The sequence below is a fragment of the Aplysia californica genome, unplaced genomic scaffold (assembly GCF_000002075.1).
Source record: "Aplysia californica isolate F4 #8 unplaced genomic scaffold, AplCal3.0 scaffold00843, whole genome shotgun sequence".
Classification (NCBI taxonomy): Eukaryota; Metazoa; Mollusca; class Gastropoda; order Aplysiida; family Aplysiidae; genus Aplysia; species Aplysia californica.
The window spans coordinates 219,941-237,971 of NW_004798113.1; the positions used below are offsets into that span (position 1 = coordinate 219,941).

Sequence of the window (18,031 nt, forward strand, 5' to 3'; positions counted from 1 at the left end):
GGTGAGGTGGATGGCGACGCACGTGGCTGTTTCTTTTGACGTTTTATAAACAATCTTTCTTATTTCATGCAACTTGTTCTGTATTTTCTTTACCGGTTTTAGTTTGGTTGTGAAGATAAACTACCCTTAGTTTGGCACGATATTAGGGAATTTGTATTACGTAATAATCATTGTCAAAATATTATAATTACTAAAACTAAAACTTTTACTTTTCTGAGCCAAAATGAGATTTCAATACAAACAAATGCAAAAGTATAACTGTCGGGTCGTTTTTTCTGAAATTTCGTTTCGTTTCGTTTACTTTTCTGCGCATGCGTCAGGTACCTAACAACCGTAGCGTCCATTGTTTCAGTGTTGTCCAACGGGGTCCAACTAGTCAAGTGCTGAAAGGCGAAGAAGAAGTCAACAATTCCAGCTTTACTGAGAAGAGTCTTCTTTTGCTTCAGCTTTAAAGATGGCGATGAATATTCACCAAGAAGCGAGGCGCAAACAGGTGTTTATGGATAGAGTTTGCGAGGCGAGACGGCGCATGGCTTTCTCTCAAGACGATGCTCCACAAGTGAGTGAAAATGATCAACCTTGTCATTGAACTTTATAACACTTAACATGACGACCAAACTAGAACCAAGCAGAACTTGTTGATATTCCAATTTAAACTTTTTTCAATGAAAAACAGTAATCCCCCATCGTCCAAACGGATATAATTGTCTTCTTCTCTGAAAGGAAAGACGAGCGACATTTTCTTTTCATGCGGGATCCAGACCTTACCTTGCCTTACAATTCTCTTATGTTTTCATTTTTCCTCAAGAAATAATAAAGACCTTCATTATTTATAAACGATGGGGTGGCTAAGATAGCTTTGATATAATCCGAATCCAGACAGGGCGATTGCTTAAAATTTCAAGTATCTAAGGTGAAAGAATATGCAGGCCTGTTAAACTAACATATATTCAACTTGACTGACTAATTGACTTATGATAATCAGTTAAAATTGTGCATACACCTGCAGGGGTTTCCACTCTCAGGTTTAGAAAATCTTAATTTGTGTTATCCACATGGATGCTTAGAACACGAGCTCCGGAAGAAAAATAATGACTCAATTTCCCCATGCCCACAATAAATAGCCAAATTAAGTAGCCAACTGTACAGTTGATCAACAAAGCAGGCCTCCCTCATAATTCTCTTGTGATTCTGTTGAGTCAAGATATTTTTACTCTACCCAGGAGAACTGCATGAAAAGTATAGATACCATATATTTCTGTGATTAAGTATGGTCTTTTGTAATTGAAGTAAATCTTTTTACTGGCAAATTTGTTTTCAGGGAAAACACTACCCCCCCCCCCCCCCCTCATATTTCTTAATGAATCAGGGTGTGAGAATGATAGTATAAATAAATTACCCTTCACAAGTCTTATCATAGAACTCAATTTCCAGGTAAAACACCAAGTGAACATGCCATTAAATTGTAGCGTACATTGTCTAAATTAACATGATGTCTTTTGTCAATTTAATAAGTCACCAAATTATCACTTTATAAAACTACAGTGGAATCCACTTATAACAAGTCCTGAAATAACGAGAAGTCTGTTACAAGGACACTATTCTAAAACGCATCGCTTGGTAAGCCAGCCTAGTCTAGATTATCTAGCCTACCATGCCTCTCACTTCTCCAGTGCAGGGATAGAGATCGAGGTCTCACCAGTGAGGGATAGAGCAAATGTGTGACTTGTGCAAGAAACAGACGGAATACACCACAAGGTGTGGATGGGTGGGGGGAAAACACAGTGGGCGAGTTAACCTAGAGCACTTTCTGTCTGATCGCCAACACAAAGCCGTCAACATGGCTAGCGCTGGAGAATGAAACCCGATTCGATTTTTGATCAAGTAAGACCTAGAGGTCATGTTGAACAAAATCATCAAATGGGGAGGTATCAAAAAGAGATATACAGAACACCAAATTCATAGATCAGGCCTACTTAACTATTTCCCTTGAATTTATTATTACTGGATCCCTAATAACGAGCCCTGCTATAACGGATATTTTGCACCGGTCCCCTCCCTCTCATTATAACAGGATTCCACTGTAATCTAATGATGTATTCAAATCTTGAAGTATAGCGTCAATCACTCTCTCTCTGTCTCTCTCTAAACTGCTTTGTGGGTGGTTGGCGGGTGCTCTGGTGTGGTTTGCTCCTTTTCCCTGTCAAACATCTATCATTCTGATCTCTCCTCCTTCTTGTTTGTGCTTGTTACTCTCTGGTAACGCCTCTAATCTTCGGCACTTATATGACCTTATTGTGTTCCAAGTGCTGTAAAACTCTTACTAAAGACTAAAAAAAACTGTTTTTCTCAGGCTTCAGGATCATGTGGCGGACAAAGAGACAGTGAGAAAGTCATGTGCACAGACCAAGGGCAGTTTTATCAAACCAGGTGAATCTTTGTGTAGTTTAGAAATGCTTTAACACTTTACCATCACAACTAGGCCCATATAGTAAAAACTCTTGCCATCAAAGGCAAAGGCATTTTAGGGAAAATCCAAAGAAACTGGGTGGTAAACATCACCGATTGGCGAGATGTGACGGCAAAGTGTTAAATAAATCATTTAAAACTGTAAGACCAGAACCTCCTATAGAACTTGCGAATATATATTTGTTCCGGCTCTTTATATCTGATTATGAATGAGCAAATGCAACAGAAAGCAGTTCATGGCAACTGGACGGACAGCTGGTTAAATGATGAATCAGGCAAGGAAAGGAATGACACAGTTTTAAGCAGTTTAAAGTAGAAATGATTTAAACGCCTGTGTTTAAACCCTACTTTTGAAGCTGTAAATAAAACCAGAGATTCAAATGGAAAACAAAAGACTAGGAAACATAAGAGGGCTTATTCGGTTTTGTAAGTACCAGTAAGCTCATCAAGACGTAACCATCTTTGCATAGTCTAGAAGAATTTGGAATAAACTTATTGAAAGCTTTACAACACAGAAGACTTGTGCAAAGTGTCCGATGGGAAAAAATTGCCCTCCTAAGATGCTCTAGCTTGTTTCTGTCCTGAATACCCATGCCTCTGACTTTGACGCATACAGTGCACTGGATTATGCACAAGCATAAGAGGCTTCTCCATTATAGTTTTATTAATTCATTTTTTTGTTCCTTTCTTCGTAGAATAGTCTTTTTGTTTTAGGTATTTCAATCTTACACTCTTTTCGCTGTGGAAACTTTGTATAATAAACCTGGGCAAGGAAGTTGAATGAATAGATAACAGAGATTGGATGATGGTCACCATGTACGCTCAGCAAATTCCTACGATCTGAGAATTTGTGCGAGTAGTCACTCTTTTAAAAACAAAGCGCATAATAGAATTTTTATAAGTTGACTATAGTACATAAGCTGGCATTCTTGTATTTTTCTCTCATTGATGTCGGTACACTCTAAAGACAACTGAACAGTGTTTTTGAGCCGGGTACAGTAAAACCTGTTTATGGCATCAATGTTTTCTTCTTATGATTAATAGTCGTCACATAGTCTTGTGATAAACTATAGTCTGTCTCCCTCTGAATGAATAAATACAAGAGTTAATGCACTTCCAGCTACCAGTAGAGAGTAACAGCATCCTGATAGAGAGTGACGGTAACAATTTTAGTAAGCGGAGCAGGTGCCTGAACTCAGACGTTAAGACAATGAGAAGATAAAGATCAAGTATACAACAGACAATCACCACAAGTATACAACAGACAATCACCACCATATATTTGTATATACGTATTAAGATATATTCTCTCTTTTATTATGGTAAGGGCTCTTTGGAATTAGCTGTGACCATATTACAGAGGTGGCTGTGTAATGGAGGTCAAATATGCAGGGAATAATAAATCATCATTCTTTTTAAGTACAGTAGAACATGTATATATAGCGGGACCATCCCTGCAGCAGGAACTTACCGGAATCCTTTTTTTTTTGGTCAATGTAAACTCAATTAACAGTGTTCGGGTTTAACGGGGCAAGGAAAGGCCTGAATATGGATACAGTGGGAGAGATCGAGCGAGCTGTAGCTGGTTTTGGGGGTGGGTGGGGGGCTGTAGGTGGGCTCCAAACAGGAAGTCAACGGTTAGGCGTTGCGATTGGCCAGTCCAATGATGAGTGAGGTGGGGCAGGAGGCAGTGAAAGATGGTGCGGAGAGACGCGTTATGTGAGCCACTCCAAAAGTGATGTGCCATAGCCTTAGGCCTAGGCTAGGCCAAAAAGACAGTAAAAGAAGAGGAGAGTGATTTTTAGGTAATTCCCCTTTGAATTCCTATAGTGGGAACTTGCCTACAGTGGGATTTTTCTTCTGAAACTTTAAGTCCCGCTATCTACGTTCTACTGTAGTGAATCGCCCTGCAGAGATGGTTGCCATGATGGGTTTCACTGTACATATAATATTTCAACGTCACTGATTCAGTCTGCATCGGTGCCCACTAATTCTGACAAATTTTGACCTTTTCCACAAGAGGAGAGCATTGAACTTTTAGACTTATGCTTAGCTGTTTGAGAAAAAATATGTGATTATTCTGAGTAGTGCCGGTACCTAGTCATCTGTTGGACGTTTTATTTTTTTCTGTGTTCCACCGTATCTAACAAACTAAATAGAGCATTAAAACCTTGAAATGCAATGATAATGAGGCTCTGTTTGAAAAGGGACTCCCATTTCTTTTCTTTCTGTTTTTCATTTTTCCATTTTCAATGGAACAAATCAACTGCTCAGTGTAAAACTGTTATACGACACTTTTCAAAATTGCATCTGGCGGAGTTGTACACTAAGCAATTGAAATGTTCTTACACATCATATAATGTTTCACATTTTAGTGCTATCTTACAATATATAGTTATGAAGTTATATTAAATGTATGACACCCGCATGAATTCAAACAGAACTTATCAGCATTCATACTCATACTGCGCATGTTCATTAGTTTCACTAGTGGCAACATTTATCTTTAAAATACTGTGACGTCCACTTAAATCGAACACGGTTCATCTGGAAGCATCGGTAGAATGGGAAAAAAAAAGAAAATTACCTATTATTTCCCTTCTGTTTGAGCAACCTTTCTAAACTGAAAACCCAGCTCAACCGAAGAAAATACTGCAGTCCAACTGATTTCGGTTTAGCGGACCTCACTGTATATTTAAAAAAAAAGTTTAATAAGAGTAGTGACTTATTGATGTGCTCACTAGAGAGTTGTTTGACCAGGAAGGGGGGGGGGGGGGGGGAGAGGGGGTGAATGTACACCGAAGTTTTTTTCTGTTGCAGATTTACTTTTTGTTTTTATAACTCTGTAATCTACTGTGCTTTGACATTGTAGTAGGAACTTATTTTTAAAAACTAGTCACGGTACTTTGTTATTTTCATTCTCTGCATGATCTCAGGAAAAGCGCTAATACATAATAATATGTAATAAGCATGTTCATATTGTAGACCTAACATTAATCCCTCACATGAAATAATTTTAGAGTTAACCTTCGAAATAAAACCCTAAGCATGAGTAAGATTTTTTTTTTTTAACCATAGTCTTTTAACTCTGTAACTGTATCACGCCTTGCGCTGTCATTAGGATTTTCTATCAGCTGAAAACTTGGGAAGACAGTAATGACTCAGTAATGAGTAAAAGAGGACAATGGAAAAGGTTTCCACGAGCCTCTTCACGATTATTTCACAGAAAAAACCAATATTGCGACAGAGGACGATTAACGGTATTTTCTGAAACCTTATAGTGAAAAAAAAAAAAAAAAAGAAAAAGAAAAAAGTGCTATCAATGCAACGACGAGGAAGGATGCATAATATGTAAAATATAAGCTTGATCTTTCTTCCATTTATGTCTTTTGATTGCAGTCTTTTTATTTTAAAGACAGCGTTGTGCTAACTTCTATTGAGCAGCTGTTACAAACTTAACCAACATTAAAATTTAATTTGGGAATCCAGGGTCTTAAATCCAATGTCCTTCCTCATATATATATATAAATATATATATATATATCCTTTGCTGCTCTATGTCAGTGTTTTGATGAAGGGTCAAGTGTTTTGTTTTGTCCATATATGAACATTGAACTTTTGAGGTATTACTCCATTTATAGATTATGGATGTACTGCATTTTTGAAGATTTTTTAAAATGATATGTTAGAAGCTTTTGTTCAAGTTTGTAAATGTGCAAATCACTGGCTTTACAAGTCTTTTTTTTGTGTGTGCATGCATGTGTGTGTTTACGCCTGTGTGTGTGTGTGTGTGTGTGTGTGTGTGTGTGCGCATGTTTGTGCATTTATGCCTGTGTGTGTTTGTTTGTGCATGTTTGTGTGTGTGTGTGTGTGTGTGTGTGTGTGTGTGTGTGTGTGTGTGCATGCATGGGTACCCATCACTTGTAGGAGTATTTCATTTAGATTTTGAAAAAAAGACGAGGTCTTTGTGGAAGTTCCACTTTCTTTGTTATTGTTTTTTCTTTTTCTTCTTCTATTTCACTTGTAGCCCTTCAATGCACGGCGGAATGAGTAAACAATTGCATCCCAACTGTGTGGTTTTCGAGAAGCTGATTCACGATCGAAACTTTCTCTATCGCAGCGCTGTAGAACGAGGCCTGGAGCCCCCCCCGCATGTTGACCCAATTTACAAACTTATGTACCCGGGGGCCACGCTTGCGTTCCCCCAGCAAAAAAGAAAATGAAACATTAGTAAATATCGATGATGATATCATCATATTATATCTTGTGTTGTTTGTGCTTTGAAGTGGTAGAAAATATTTTGTTTATATTTTGCTGTATGGAAAAGAAAATGAGTAATCCTACGCATCCCTGTATCCTTCTTTTTTTTCCCCTAGAAGTTATTGTATATCTCTTTATATATCCAATTAAAACTCACTGTGTGTTGGATGTACGGCACCAGCTAGTAGCCTAATGCACGATGCAATATGGTAAACATGATGCCTTTTTTCCCTCCTCTTAGTTTGATATATGTAAAGTGAGCTGACAAAATGAGTTACTTCTCGGATTCAAACCTTATGGAAATAGATACATCATGCTTATAAGTGAAGTTTCACAATTTATAAGTATGAAATAATAAGAGGCATGTTATACTTTAAAAAAGAGCATCAATAGAATATCTACTAATTTGACCTCAGTGTTGATTTTTTGCCAATATCTCCGTCCATTTGTGGATTGCGAGAAGGAACTCATTTTGTCAGCATGCCACACATATATACGGAAATACATGTTTTATTTTTATATATATAGGCTATATCATCTTGCATCATCCTGTAAAGAGATTTCTTAATGTCATGTGCATATATGGATGTTCTTATACATGTATTTTGTGTTCCTAATTGTGTAGAAATGATTAATCAACCCCGGTAACCAACTCTTTACTCCTCAAAATGTAAAACAAAGTACTAAAAGACATAGAAAAGAAAGTAACTTTGAGGTGAATATTCCAAGCATCAGCTGGAAAATAAGAGAGCATTAACATGTGCAGTTAATTGTGATCTCTATATAATTTAGGGGGAAAGGACTTTCAACATTAAAAAAAAAAAAAAAAAAAAAAGTTTAGACAGGTAGACAGGTGTAATGATTAAAATTTTTTTTAAAATTATAGATGATCTTTCTGTTTATGTGTAACAGAATAAATTTGATTACTAGTGCACTGTGTTTTTACTGAATTGTCCACTAGATGTGTTTTCAATCCCAACACAAATTAAAAAGTATCTAGTGTAATATCATTGTTTGGAAAGGAAAAAATGTGTAGAGAGTTTTCTTATTTAGAGCACATTTTGAGTAGAAACTGGAAAAGAGCACATGTATACCTTTTGCAGAAGTCGAAGTGAATTTTTACCTATTGCATGTTCTGCCTTCATTCTAGGAGGGGTTGTTGTCCCATTCTTTAGTTTGTTAAAATTCTATCAAAACAGAATTAGTATTTCTGTAGTATTATTAGTATTGATTTTACATTTATTTTTTAAAGCACTTATCACCACTCGATTAAAAAATATTTTTTTTTCGTGAAAAAGAAATTGTTGTTATGGGCTTTTGAACTGGTATCGAATGTTCCACTACTTTCCATATATGCCAAAAAAAGTACGGTATATTGTCCATATCATTTTGAGCGTGCTTAGTTCTGTAAACGGCAACAGAGAATTATGTTTATGTTTCCATCCAGAGTGACTCTGAGGCCGTTCCGAGTCAACCGGGACGGGCACAATAATCGCTACCGCAATCGCCAGCACCTGAGCCCGCATTGCGACAGAGCCTACACCCTCATATATCCCAAGAAAGAAAATCCCGAGTACACGGAAGTGGACGCGCGGAAAAATCGCAGGGAGAACAGTTTTGTGGATTTGTACGAAGTGCGCAAGAAAGTCAACGGGGAATTTCACATGCAGGTCGCCGCTGCGTCTTCCAGTGATGATTGATGGAGAGAAGGCAGAGGCGGAGACATCAACAGCTCGACTCGAGTGGTGAACGAATACACGGTCTGAGTGAACATGAGACTTACGATCGTGTATCAGTATTTTAAAAACAAACCTACCATTGGTCTGAAAGTCATTTATAATGGCTTCCCACGAAAGATTGTCCTTACAACACGTTGGCGGTTCTTGCTTACCACATAAAGTTTTCACTCCCATTCTGCTCCAATGACCAACATAATTTGTGCATTAATTTTCAATTAATCGTGCGACAATTGTACATATGAGCAATGATGAACTGTTTTTTTTCCCAACTACAATTTAAATCGTAATGTAGATGAGCTGGAAGACCCATGTACTGAGCTGAATTTTGTACATGAGAATGTCTATTTGAAAATTACCAACTGAAAAAACAAAAAGATCTTGAATGAATGGAGTTTTTACACACAGATCTTTACTAAACAACTCAAAAAAATGTTTATATTTATCACATTTTTTACAAATTTTTGTGCAACATGTTTGTCTCTTGACAATGTACAGAAAATTTGCCACATCAGAGTGATTTTTTATTTTTCAATTGCCTTGATCAGACTTGCAATTTCTGATTGCTTGATATATCAGCTGAAAATTTGTTGTATCTCACCACGGCCAGCCCTTCCCCTGAACACGGGATTGTGAGCTGCCTTTGCATTTATCATGTGATCTTGTCAGACTGGTTGTTCATCCCCAGTGCAATTTGTTTGTGAAATCTCACCCTCGTTTATGATATTCCACTTTCTTGTCATTTTAAACGCTAATATTTTTTTACACGAATTCGATATTTTTTGTTCTGGACTTTTTGAAATTGTACATAAAAATGATGTAATGTTTTATTCTATCCGCAGTAATGTATTTCGTACTAATCATTACTGTTACTACTTACAAGTCCCACCTGAATTCAGTCACATGTACTACGGTATCAGATTAGGCGCACGCGAACATTTTATGCAAATGCATCTTTTAAATTGAGAGGAAATCCCGTTTCAAATATAAAAGTAGCCTACTATTTAATAGTTGCCAAATGGTTTAGTATTGTGCAGCTCAACGGTTGGGGGAAGTGACATCATCAAAACTTGTGGTTTCATTCTTGTTCTCAGGGAAGAACATGCACAGGGAGAGGAGGAGAGCGAGCCCAAAAAGCGATGGAACCGGCCAAAGAAAATAAGGCAGAAGTCTCCAGAGCCCAAACCTTGCCCTCCGACCCTAATGGGGGTCCAAAGAGACAAAATTTATAAAATTCTACATCCTCACACGGAGTATTAGGACGCCTAATTTTTTTTTTTAGGGCAGGATGAAATCATGATTTTTATTCTTTTTCCTTATCTCGACTTTTTGCATTAGATCTATCATTTTCTTGTACAGTTCCGCAATAAGATTTTTTTTAGAAGTGTGAGAAATTCCAACTGCAGTAAATCGAATACTGTAGAATAAGTCGTGTTGTTTATTTTTAAAATCGATTTATTTTGGACTTTTATGTAAACATTCCTGTTTATCTTAACATGAAGCTTTTCTGTTGGCACTTACTTCTTGCCGGGGATTAGTTGTTGTTTTGTTTTTTCCCAACTTAGGACATTGACACATTTCAGTTGTTAATTAAGCCTTGTCGCAACTATTTCAGTATTATATTCTTCACAAATGACCAGTATTATAATTTATCTTCTGTCTATGCAGTTGAATCTCTCTTGGATCTCTGCTGCTCAAAGCAATACACCTGATTTTGTTAATTAATGCTACTCAAACGTTGGTGCTGGTTGAAGCGCGACTGGTTGAAAGGTACCTTCCTGGTTAGACTTTGGGTTTTTTTTCAGTCCCCTTAATTATTTTGGGTAGTTACAGGATGCTAAGAGCCGGCCAATATTTTTTTCCAGTTAATTGTGTCACGACATGGTGGAATCAGGTGCTCATCAATGTTTGGGCATATGGAGTTAATGTTATTACCTTAAAGCTTGTTTATATTTGTCTTGCTTTGAATAAAAAAATACCCACCTATCTTGAATGGAAGTCGAGATATTTGCGACTGAAGAAGGAGGGGGTCACCCGGTTTTGGAGGTAATATTAGCGAGAAGATGGCCTCCAAAGTCTGATAGCTTCTTTAGATTGGGAGTCTTTGAAAACTGAAAATTTACATATATTGGGCTTCTAATCAGCGTTTTGCTGTAAAATTCATATGGTAATGTGTTTTTATATGGACTTACAATAAAAATTCGATAAAAATTTACCAACTTTCGGAAAACGCCTGTTTCTCCGATTTCTGTATTTGATGAGCACCTGATTTCACCACGCTGCCTCACAATTAATTTATTTCCACCACAATTCCTTTCTTTTGTCCTTGGAATAAAGACTTTCCCCTCCACAATGCTACGTTGAAATTATTGAGCATTTTTGGCTTCTTTTGAGCCTGTTCCGTTCTGCACTATTGGCTTAATTTTTTTTTCTTGATATAGTCTCGCTCGCACTTAGCTCCAACAAAATTTTCATGATAGTTCTTTGTAGCTGTGTTCTAAAATGCTGATTTAACAATGAAGGAGATTTGGAGGAACCCAAGTTTGATGGTGTCATTTCTCTTACTCCTAGAAAAGTTCACCGACCAAAGTGGGAAATTTTGCTGGATATTGCGGTAGTTTCATTTACACATTTGTACAACAAGTTTTTTTTAACATACATTTTGTATAAGAATATTTTTTATGGGTTGTGCATTGTCAGTAGGTGTATGGTGTCACTGAATATTTTTAATGCACTTTTTTTTTATTGTTCCTGTGTATTCTTAAAGGTTCCTCACTAAATTTTCAGTTCTCTGACCTGACAGTATTTGTAAAATTTACATTCACTTTTTAATCCTCTTGTCCTTTAATTAAGTACGATAACCTAACTTGCTATTTGGGTCTTTTTTGGTCTCAAACAATTGTACAATTATTTCAACTGTTTGCTCATGAAAATTGAGATTAAGAACTATTTGAAAAAGAGAAAGATGACCAATTTTTCCTGCTGTGTACAATTGCGTGACTTGTAACTTAACAATAACAAGTGCTTGTATGTACTAGTACTCTCTAAACTATTGACTGGCTGAAATAACAATCAACGTTTTTTTTCAACTCCGAAATACTATGACGCAGCGAATATCTCGACTGTACCTTTTCAATATTTTATTCCAGGCAAAATGTGACAGCCCAGGAAGACCACAGATTCCACAGGAAATGCAATCACCTCAACATCCCCAAAGATCGCATTTACCCTATAATGCACCCAATCATTAAGAATTACAAAGTCCCGGAAGACGAATTGCCTCCGAGGAAACCTCATTTCAAAGTCTGACGGACATCACTGTTTAACACAACACTGTTGTATGGTGCATTATTAGGAGATGAAAACAGACGATGGAATTTAAAAAATGTGACCAATAGTGCTTGCATTATAATGAAATGATCAGGGCTTTTTAAGTTAGTCATTTGTCAATGTAAAACATTATGATGAATTTGCTTTGTGGCTGCCATTTGTTATTTCACGACTCCGAAACTTTTGATATTGATGTTGTCTGTAACATTTTGTGATAGCGTTGTATTTCTTCAAATGTCCAGTGACTATGTATCTCAATTTGATTGCTTTTTTTTTGTCGCACCTTTTTAGTGGCTGTAATTTATTTTTTATTTCGTCGGTATCTGTTTTGGAAAGTATGTATGTCATGGAATTTGTAGTGTTGAGATATAGTGATGACTGAACTCATTTGAGGTTTCCGTAAAATCTCATGGTTAGAGGCACAATGTGCTGTGAACCGTTTTATGCTTTTGTGGTGTTTTCATCATCGTTTGGTGAGCCTCAGCAGTCCATATCTTGCATTAATTATGTCCTATAAGTTTGATGATGATGCCAAGAAAGCCAAAATTCCCATGTTATATACATCATGCCGCATAGAATTTAAAGGTTGAGTAAATCTCAGATTTTTTTTTGTATACACAGCTTATCATAATTACATGCATTTTCTCCTACTTTGATTCATCGGTTAAGTTGAGTTGAGCTGAGTGAAAATTCTGCATTGGTCAGTGCTTTGAGCTTTCTAGAGATTAGATCTAGTCGCTAAATAAATTCCCATTATCATTATTGCACCTAAGCTTGTAACATCTACTGCCATTGTAAACGACCAAGACAAATTTCTCCCTGCGAGATGAATAAAGATTGTCATTGTCATTGTCATTATCAAATTGTGGCCTAAACTAAACCAAAGTCACTGATTCCTTCCCTTCCTTATCACCTCGTCCCCATGTGTCTACCTGCCCACTTCGCCCCGCCCCCGCCCTGCCCCCTGGCCTGTAGGAGTTGCCACACGTGGACCGGCCCCGAGCGGAACCGCCGCGCCTACGATCGCAGCCGGGAGGGCCCCAAGTTAGGTCAGTCATGGCGAGCCCTGGAGCGAGAGATGAACTTCCGGGAGAACAGCCTCAGCTCCAGCGTGTATCAGAGCCAGATGCCGGGCATGGGCTTCCAGCCGGTAGACGCAGCTTTCCCCAGGAAATAGAAGAACGATAAATAGAGCGATGACTTTGGCTGATGTTTCCCTCCCCTTCCGCGATGACTTTAGCCATGTTACTCTCTCCCCCCCCCCCCCTTGGGTGTTTGGATTTGGAGTATTATAAACTTATCTCATCAGTATCATCTGCCAGAAACAAAAATAAAAAACCCCTCAAAAAACCAAACCCATCTATCTATGAACAAATGCACCTGAAGGTGATGTTTCATTCTTCTTTTGTTCACATGATTAAAGCCACAACCAGCATTGCCTTATTATTTGTTTGTTACTCCCACTTTTCTCGCTGGGATCCTTATCAGTATTATCGTATTAATTTGTGAAATTTAGATAACCACAATCTTTTTTTTAAAAAGTGGTTGTACATCTGAAGTGCTATGAGTGTTAACTAAGAAGAGGGTGGAGCTGTGTTTTCTTTTCTTTTTTAAAGCAATAAAAACCAACTGAGAATTAATAGATGCAGTATATTATATTTACTGCTGTCAATCAAAAAATGGGATTTCTTGCAAAACTAAATGAAGAATCAAACTGAACTGGTGTCCTCCTTGTCTATTACATTTTTGTATTTCTTTATAACTGTGACGTCATCAAAGCTACAGCCCGTATCCGTGTTGTAATATTTACATTACATGGTTCAGGTCTTGCCATATTCTGACATATCTGTGAGGTATTGAGTGGTTTAAATTAAATTGAGTAGTTTTAGGCTCTGTCTTTCCTCGTCAGTTCAAACGTTGGTGTTTGTGCTGGACTTTCTTGGTCTACATGTTTTGTGTCCTGTGATGTTGATGCGTTTGGCAAAAATACATGATGTATTAATTATGATTCGGCCAACGCATGCCAAAAGATGCTGGTTGCATTAAAGTCAGTGTTTCTGTATAAGTGAAGAAAAGATATATGTAATACCTTGAATGATAATACTATCTGTCTCAAACACTTTGTTCAAAATTTTTTTTGCTCACGGTTGTTTTTAAAAGAATTTATTCTGCTTTGTTTAGTTTTTTTTTTTTTTTTACTGCTTATTCATTATTTCCACTGCACACTTTCCTATGGCTGTGATAATAAATATATTTTTGAAATAAATAAAAGCTTCTCTCTTATTTTTGATGAATTTATTGTCTGCGTCACCTTGTATCTGGATCTAACAAGAGAGAATTTTACAGTGTTAGTTGTTTAATTTTTTTCATTTCTGTTTTATGTATATTGAAGCCAGGATAATCTCTACCTCAGAATTACAAAGTTCTATCTGATATTTTTTGGCCGTTTTGAATTACTATAAGACCCATATAAGGACAGAAACCAAAATGTTCTATCTGCTCTATCAAAATTGTAAGATTGTGAGGAGTCGTTATCGAGATATTCAAAGAATTACGTTCGAAAAAGCTTGACATGTTGTGAAACTCAAAATTCTTAAACGCAAAATTTCTCAAAACTAGGTACTGAGCAGATAGAACTTTGTATTCTAGAGATAGCATGATATCTGCTTCACAAACATTGGTACAAGTGGTCCCTTTCTATGTTCCAGTCATTACATTTTTTTCTCAAAATCTCATGCAGTCAAATTTTACTTTTACTTTTACTCTGCTTTCTTCCAAAAAAAAAAAAAAAAAAAAAAAAGTAAGTGTTATTATGTGGAAAGGGACATGAGAGAGATGAAGCTCACTTGGAACGAGTTAGGAAGGATGGCCCAGGATAAAGATAAATGGAAGGAGCTTGTATCATGTGGCCTATACCCTGCCTGGGGAGAAAGGCGTTGATGATGACGATTATGTACCCATCGACTCAATGTAGATCGTTTAGAAGACAGGCAGCTTCCTTCCTATAAAAGGTAGCCTATTTTTAGATGTGGAACCAACAAATTTAAAATAGATATAATATATCTATAGATATTATCTATCTGTGTCAAAAAGGACGGCTGAAACCCTTCAAACAGTGCACACACGATAATCTTGGTTTACAATAACTTGACCCTATCCGTACGCCCTGGGGTCATTTTGTACCCACGGGGTTGTATTCTTCACACTTTAGAATACTTCTAGTGCGAAGATCTCTTTGAAACTTTCAGTATTTCTAAAAAAAATCATTTTTGACAGACTAATATACTCTAGGGAGGATGATAATAAGTTAAGCTTTTTAGTGAGAGTTTTACGGCACTTTCAACTCAAATAGGTCATATTAGAACTAAAGATTAAAGGTGTTACTTCTCACTCTCTCTCACTCTCTTTGTGATATATATTTATCCCCCCCCCCCCCATCTCTCTCACACACAGTCACTCTCTCTCCTCTCTCTCTCTTTTTCTCTCTGTCTCTCTCTCTTCTTTCTTTGTGATATATGTATACTTACCTCCCCCCATCTCTCTCACACGCAGTCACACATTCTCCCCCCCCCCCTCTCTCTCTCTGTCTGTCTGTCTGTCTCTCTCTCTCTTTCTCTCTCACACACACGCACGCACGCACACACATACACAGACACACACACCCCACACACACATGCACACGTATACATTATAAGCACTGTCTTTTCATTACGTAATCAAAACACTTTGAGATAAGCGTCATTGTTTGACGTACCATGCAGCGACACCCATATTTGTGTTACGACGCGCAGCAAACAGGCGCTTGTCAAATTTTGACCATATAATAATATTTATGTTGTCGCTTTTAACTGTCCCCAGAGAGTTTACAGTAATACTGTTACTGTAAACCCTCTCTGCTGTCCCCGTAGTTTTATGCACCCCGCATAATTTAGCAAAGTTTGATCATTTTTTGCATAATTTCTTAGTATTTTCCTTTATCATTCTTTGTTAAAATTAACAGAATCGCATAATTTCACATTTTTGGGGCTCAGTTTGCATGATTTAAGAAATTTTCATGCATAAAACGACGGGGACAGTTTTAAGGACAAGCGGGCTTACCCACATTTCGGGGGTTTCCCAGAAGTTTTGACCTACACCAAAGGTGGGCATTGCCCTACCTATAGGAGAAGTTTGGTTTCGTTGGTGTGTATATCGGTTATTACCCCCCCCCCAAAAAAAAAAAAAAAAAAAAAAAAACACACCAAAAAACCTCTCCTTTTCTTTTAAAGAAACTGAACAAGCGGCTAAAAATTTACCTTCGAATTTCTCAAAAATTTCATTTTCGGGATAGCCCCCTAGTGCTTAAAAGCGATCATTAAATATAATAGTCATTCATTTCGTCTTAAAGCTTTTTTCATTTGTCGTACATTTGAAGCAAAAAAATAAAAAATAAAAAATAAAAATACCCAACTATCTTGTATAGAAGTCGATATATATATATTTTTAATTGAAGAAGGTGGGTTTCGTGGGAAGTTCATCAGCGAGAAAATGGCTGCCAAAGTTTGAGTGTCGTTGGAAATGAAAAATTACGTTAATTTATGTGCCTTTAACAAACGTTTTACGGTAAAAATTTACTCAGAAATGTGATTTTAAAAGGACATAAAAGATGTTGAGCCCCCCCAAAAAAGAAAGAAAGAAAGAAGGAAATTTGAGCAAAATTGTCCAACGCCCAGAAAAATGAAGGTTTCTTTGATTTCTTTGTTTTGACGAGCGCTTGATTTCACCACGATGTCTCACATTTTGTTGACAGATAGTAGCGATATAAACTGGGCTTGAGCCTAGGTCGCATGTTGCACGTGGGAGTTACACTTTGAAACAAAGAAGTACCGCTATATTTAGAGATAAATGATTCTTTGTGTTCATACATTAACACACACACACACACACACACACAGACGTACACACAAATACACACACATACATACATATACATACACCCGAACACACACACACATACACACAGACACACACTCACATACATACATATACATACACCCGAACACACACACATTCACACACTCACATACACACACTGACTCACACACACACTCACATACACATACATGTACACACACGGGAACACATACAAAAAATACACACATACATACACACAGACACACACATAAAACATACACACACACACACACATACCACAAATACACACACACACACACACACAAACCCCCAAAACAAAAACAAACTAGCTAAAAACGCCCTTTCGGACAAAGAAGAAGACAAAGCCTTTTTTCGCTCGCTGTTACAAAAAAATGGAGAGATCAGCGCAAAACGTATCTGAGAAGCCAACAAACAAACAAACAACAAACAGACACCATAGTCACAGATGGATTTGAACCCCAAATACCCACGTAAATAGCTGATGAACCCAAACCATGCCGGTCAGACCGGCTCAAGAATTGAATGTACTTTTAAAAGAATTTAATTTTAGTGGATTGTAAAGAAACTTAGCTTATATTATGTACACGTAGAGTAGTTAACTCATTGATGCACTTAGATAGATAGATAGATAGATAGATAGACAGATAGATCAATCAGACCCTTACAGTTAATACAGGCAATGTGGCTTTTAAGTTTTAATGTTCACTTTGATAACCGCATGGCACGGATTTCAACAACGGCGTATCTGTGATGTAATGCGAAACATAGATATACGACAGTGTACGAAGGTACTCATAAATCATGTACATGTGTCTAGTTAGTAAGAACGTATAGTATAGACATGTGTGCATGGAGTGCAGTTGGAGTCCGCTTAAAGCGAATACGGTTAATCCGAAAATACACGTAGCCGCAAAAGGTTGAAAAGTACAGTATCAAAAAGTAAGTTCTTCATTTACTGTTGTGTTCTCCGGTGACGTTTAAGCCGTCGCTTTTAAGCACAAGAGGGCTATCCCGAAAAATTCTATTTTGAGAAAATCGAAGGTCAAGTTTTTGTCCCGTGTTTAATTTCTTTAAAAGACAAGGAGAGTTTTCTCTATAACCAACAAAATATACGCAGCAATGAAACCAAACTCCTCCTATAGGTAGGGTAAAGCCCATTTTTGGTGTAGGTCAAGATTTTTAGAAACCCCCGAAATCTGGGTTAGCCCGCTTGTCCTTAAAAGCGACCAATTTGTTGGCAGTCACACTAACTCAAACACAAACTGTGGCAATAATATGACAGTATCCACTATATTAATACA

At 37.2% G+C, this 18,031-nt stretch overlaps 2 protein-coding genes across 4 annotated transcripts in view; one reads left to right on the forward strand and one right to left on the reverse strand.

Annotated features, from left to right (window-relative positions):
• The window catches only part of LOC101851536 (ras GTPase-activating protein-binding protein 2), a 48,070-nt gene that overhangs the window by 28,845 nt on the left and 1,194 nt on the right, over positions 1-18,031 (reverse strand). The window lies entirely within an intron of this gene.
• On the forward strand, positions 310-14,089 carry LOC101850851. Of its 3 annotated transcripts, none has more exons than XM_013088954.2 (3): positions 310-559; positions 2,354-2,430; positions 8,177-9,553. In XM_013088954.2, the coding sequence occupies exons 1-3, from the start codon at positions 455-457 to the stop codon at positions 8,427-8,429; spliced, it is 435 nt and encodes a 144-aa protein (XP_012944408.1). In that variant the 5' UTR covers positions 310-454; the 3' UTR covers positions 8,430-9,553. The 3 variants fall into 3 exon arrangements, with proteins under 3 accessions (XP_012944408.1, XP_005110084.1, XP_005110083.1); XM_005110027.3 differs by lacking the exon at positions 8,177-9,553 and adding an exon at positions 6,497-7,028 and having other exon boundaries at positions 314-559; XM_005110026.3 differs by lacking the exon at positions 8,177-9,553 and adding an exon at positions 12,771-14,089 and having other exon boundaries at positions 315-559.

Excerpts from the sequence above, each read along its gene's own strand:
- LOC101850851 (XM_013088954.2), top strand. The coding sequence starts at position 455 with ATGGCGATGAATATTCACCAAGAAGCGAGGCGCAAACAGGTGTTTATG. Across the intron at positions 560-2,353 it reads CTCAAGACGATGCTCCACAA|GCTTCAGGATCATGTGGCGG; the intron begins GTGAGTGAAAAT and ends TGTTTTTCTCAG. Across the intron at positions 2,431-8,176 it reads GGGCAGTTTTATCAAACCAG|AGTGACTCTGAGGCCGTTCC; the intron begins GTGAATCTTTGT and ends GTTTCCATCCAG.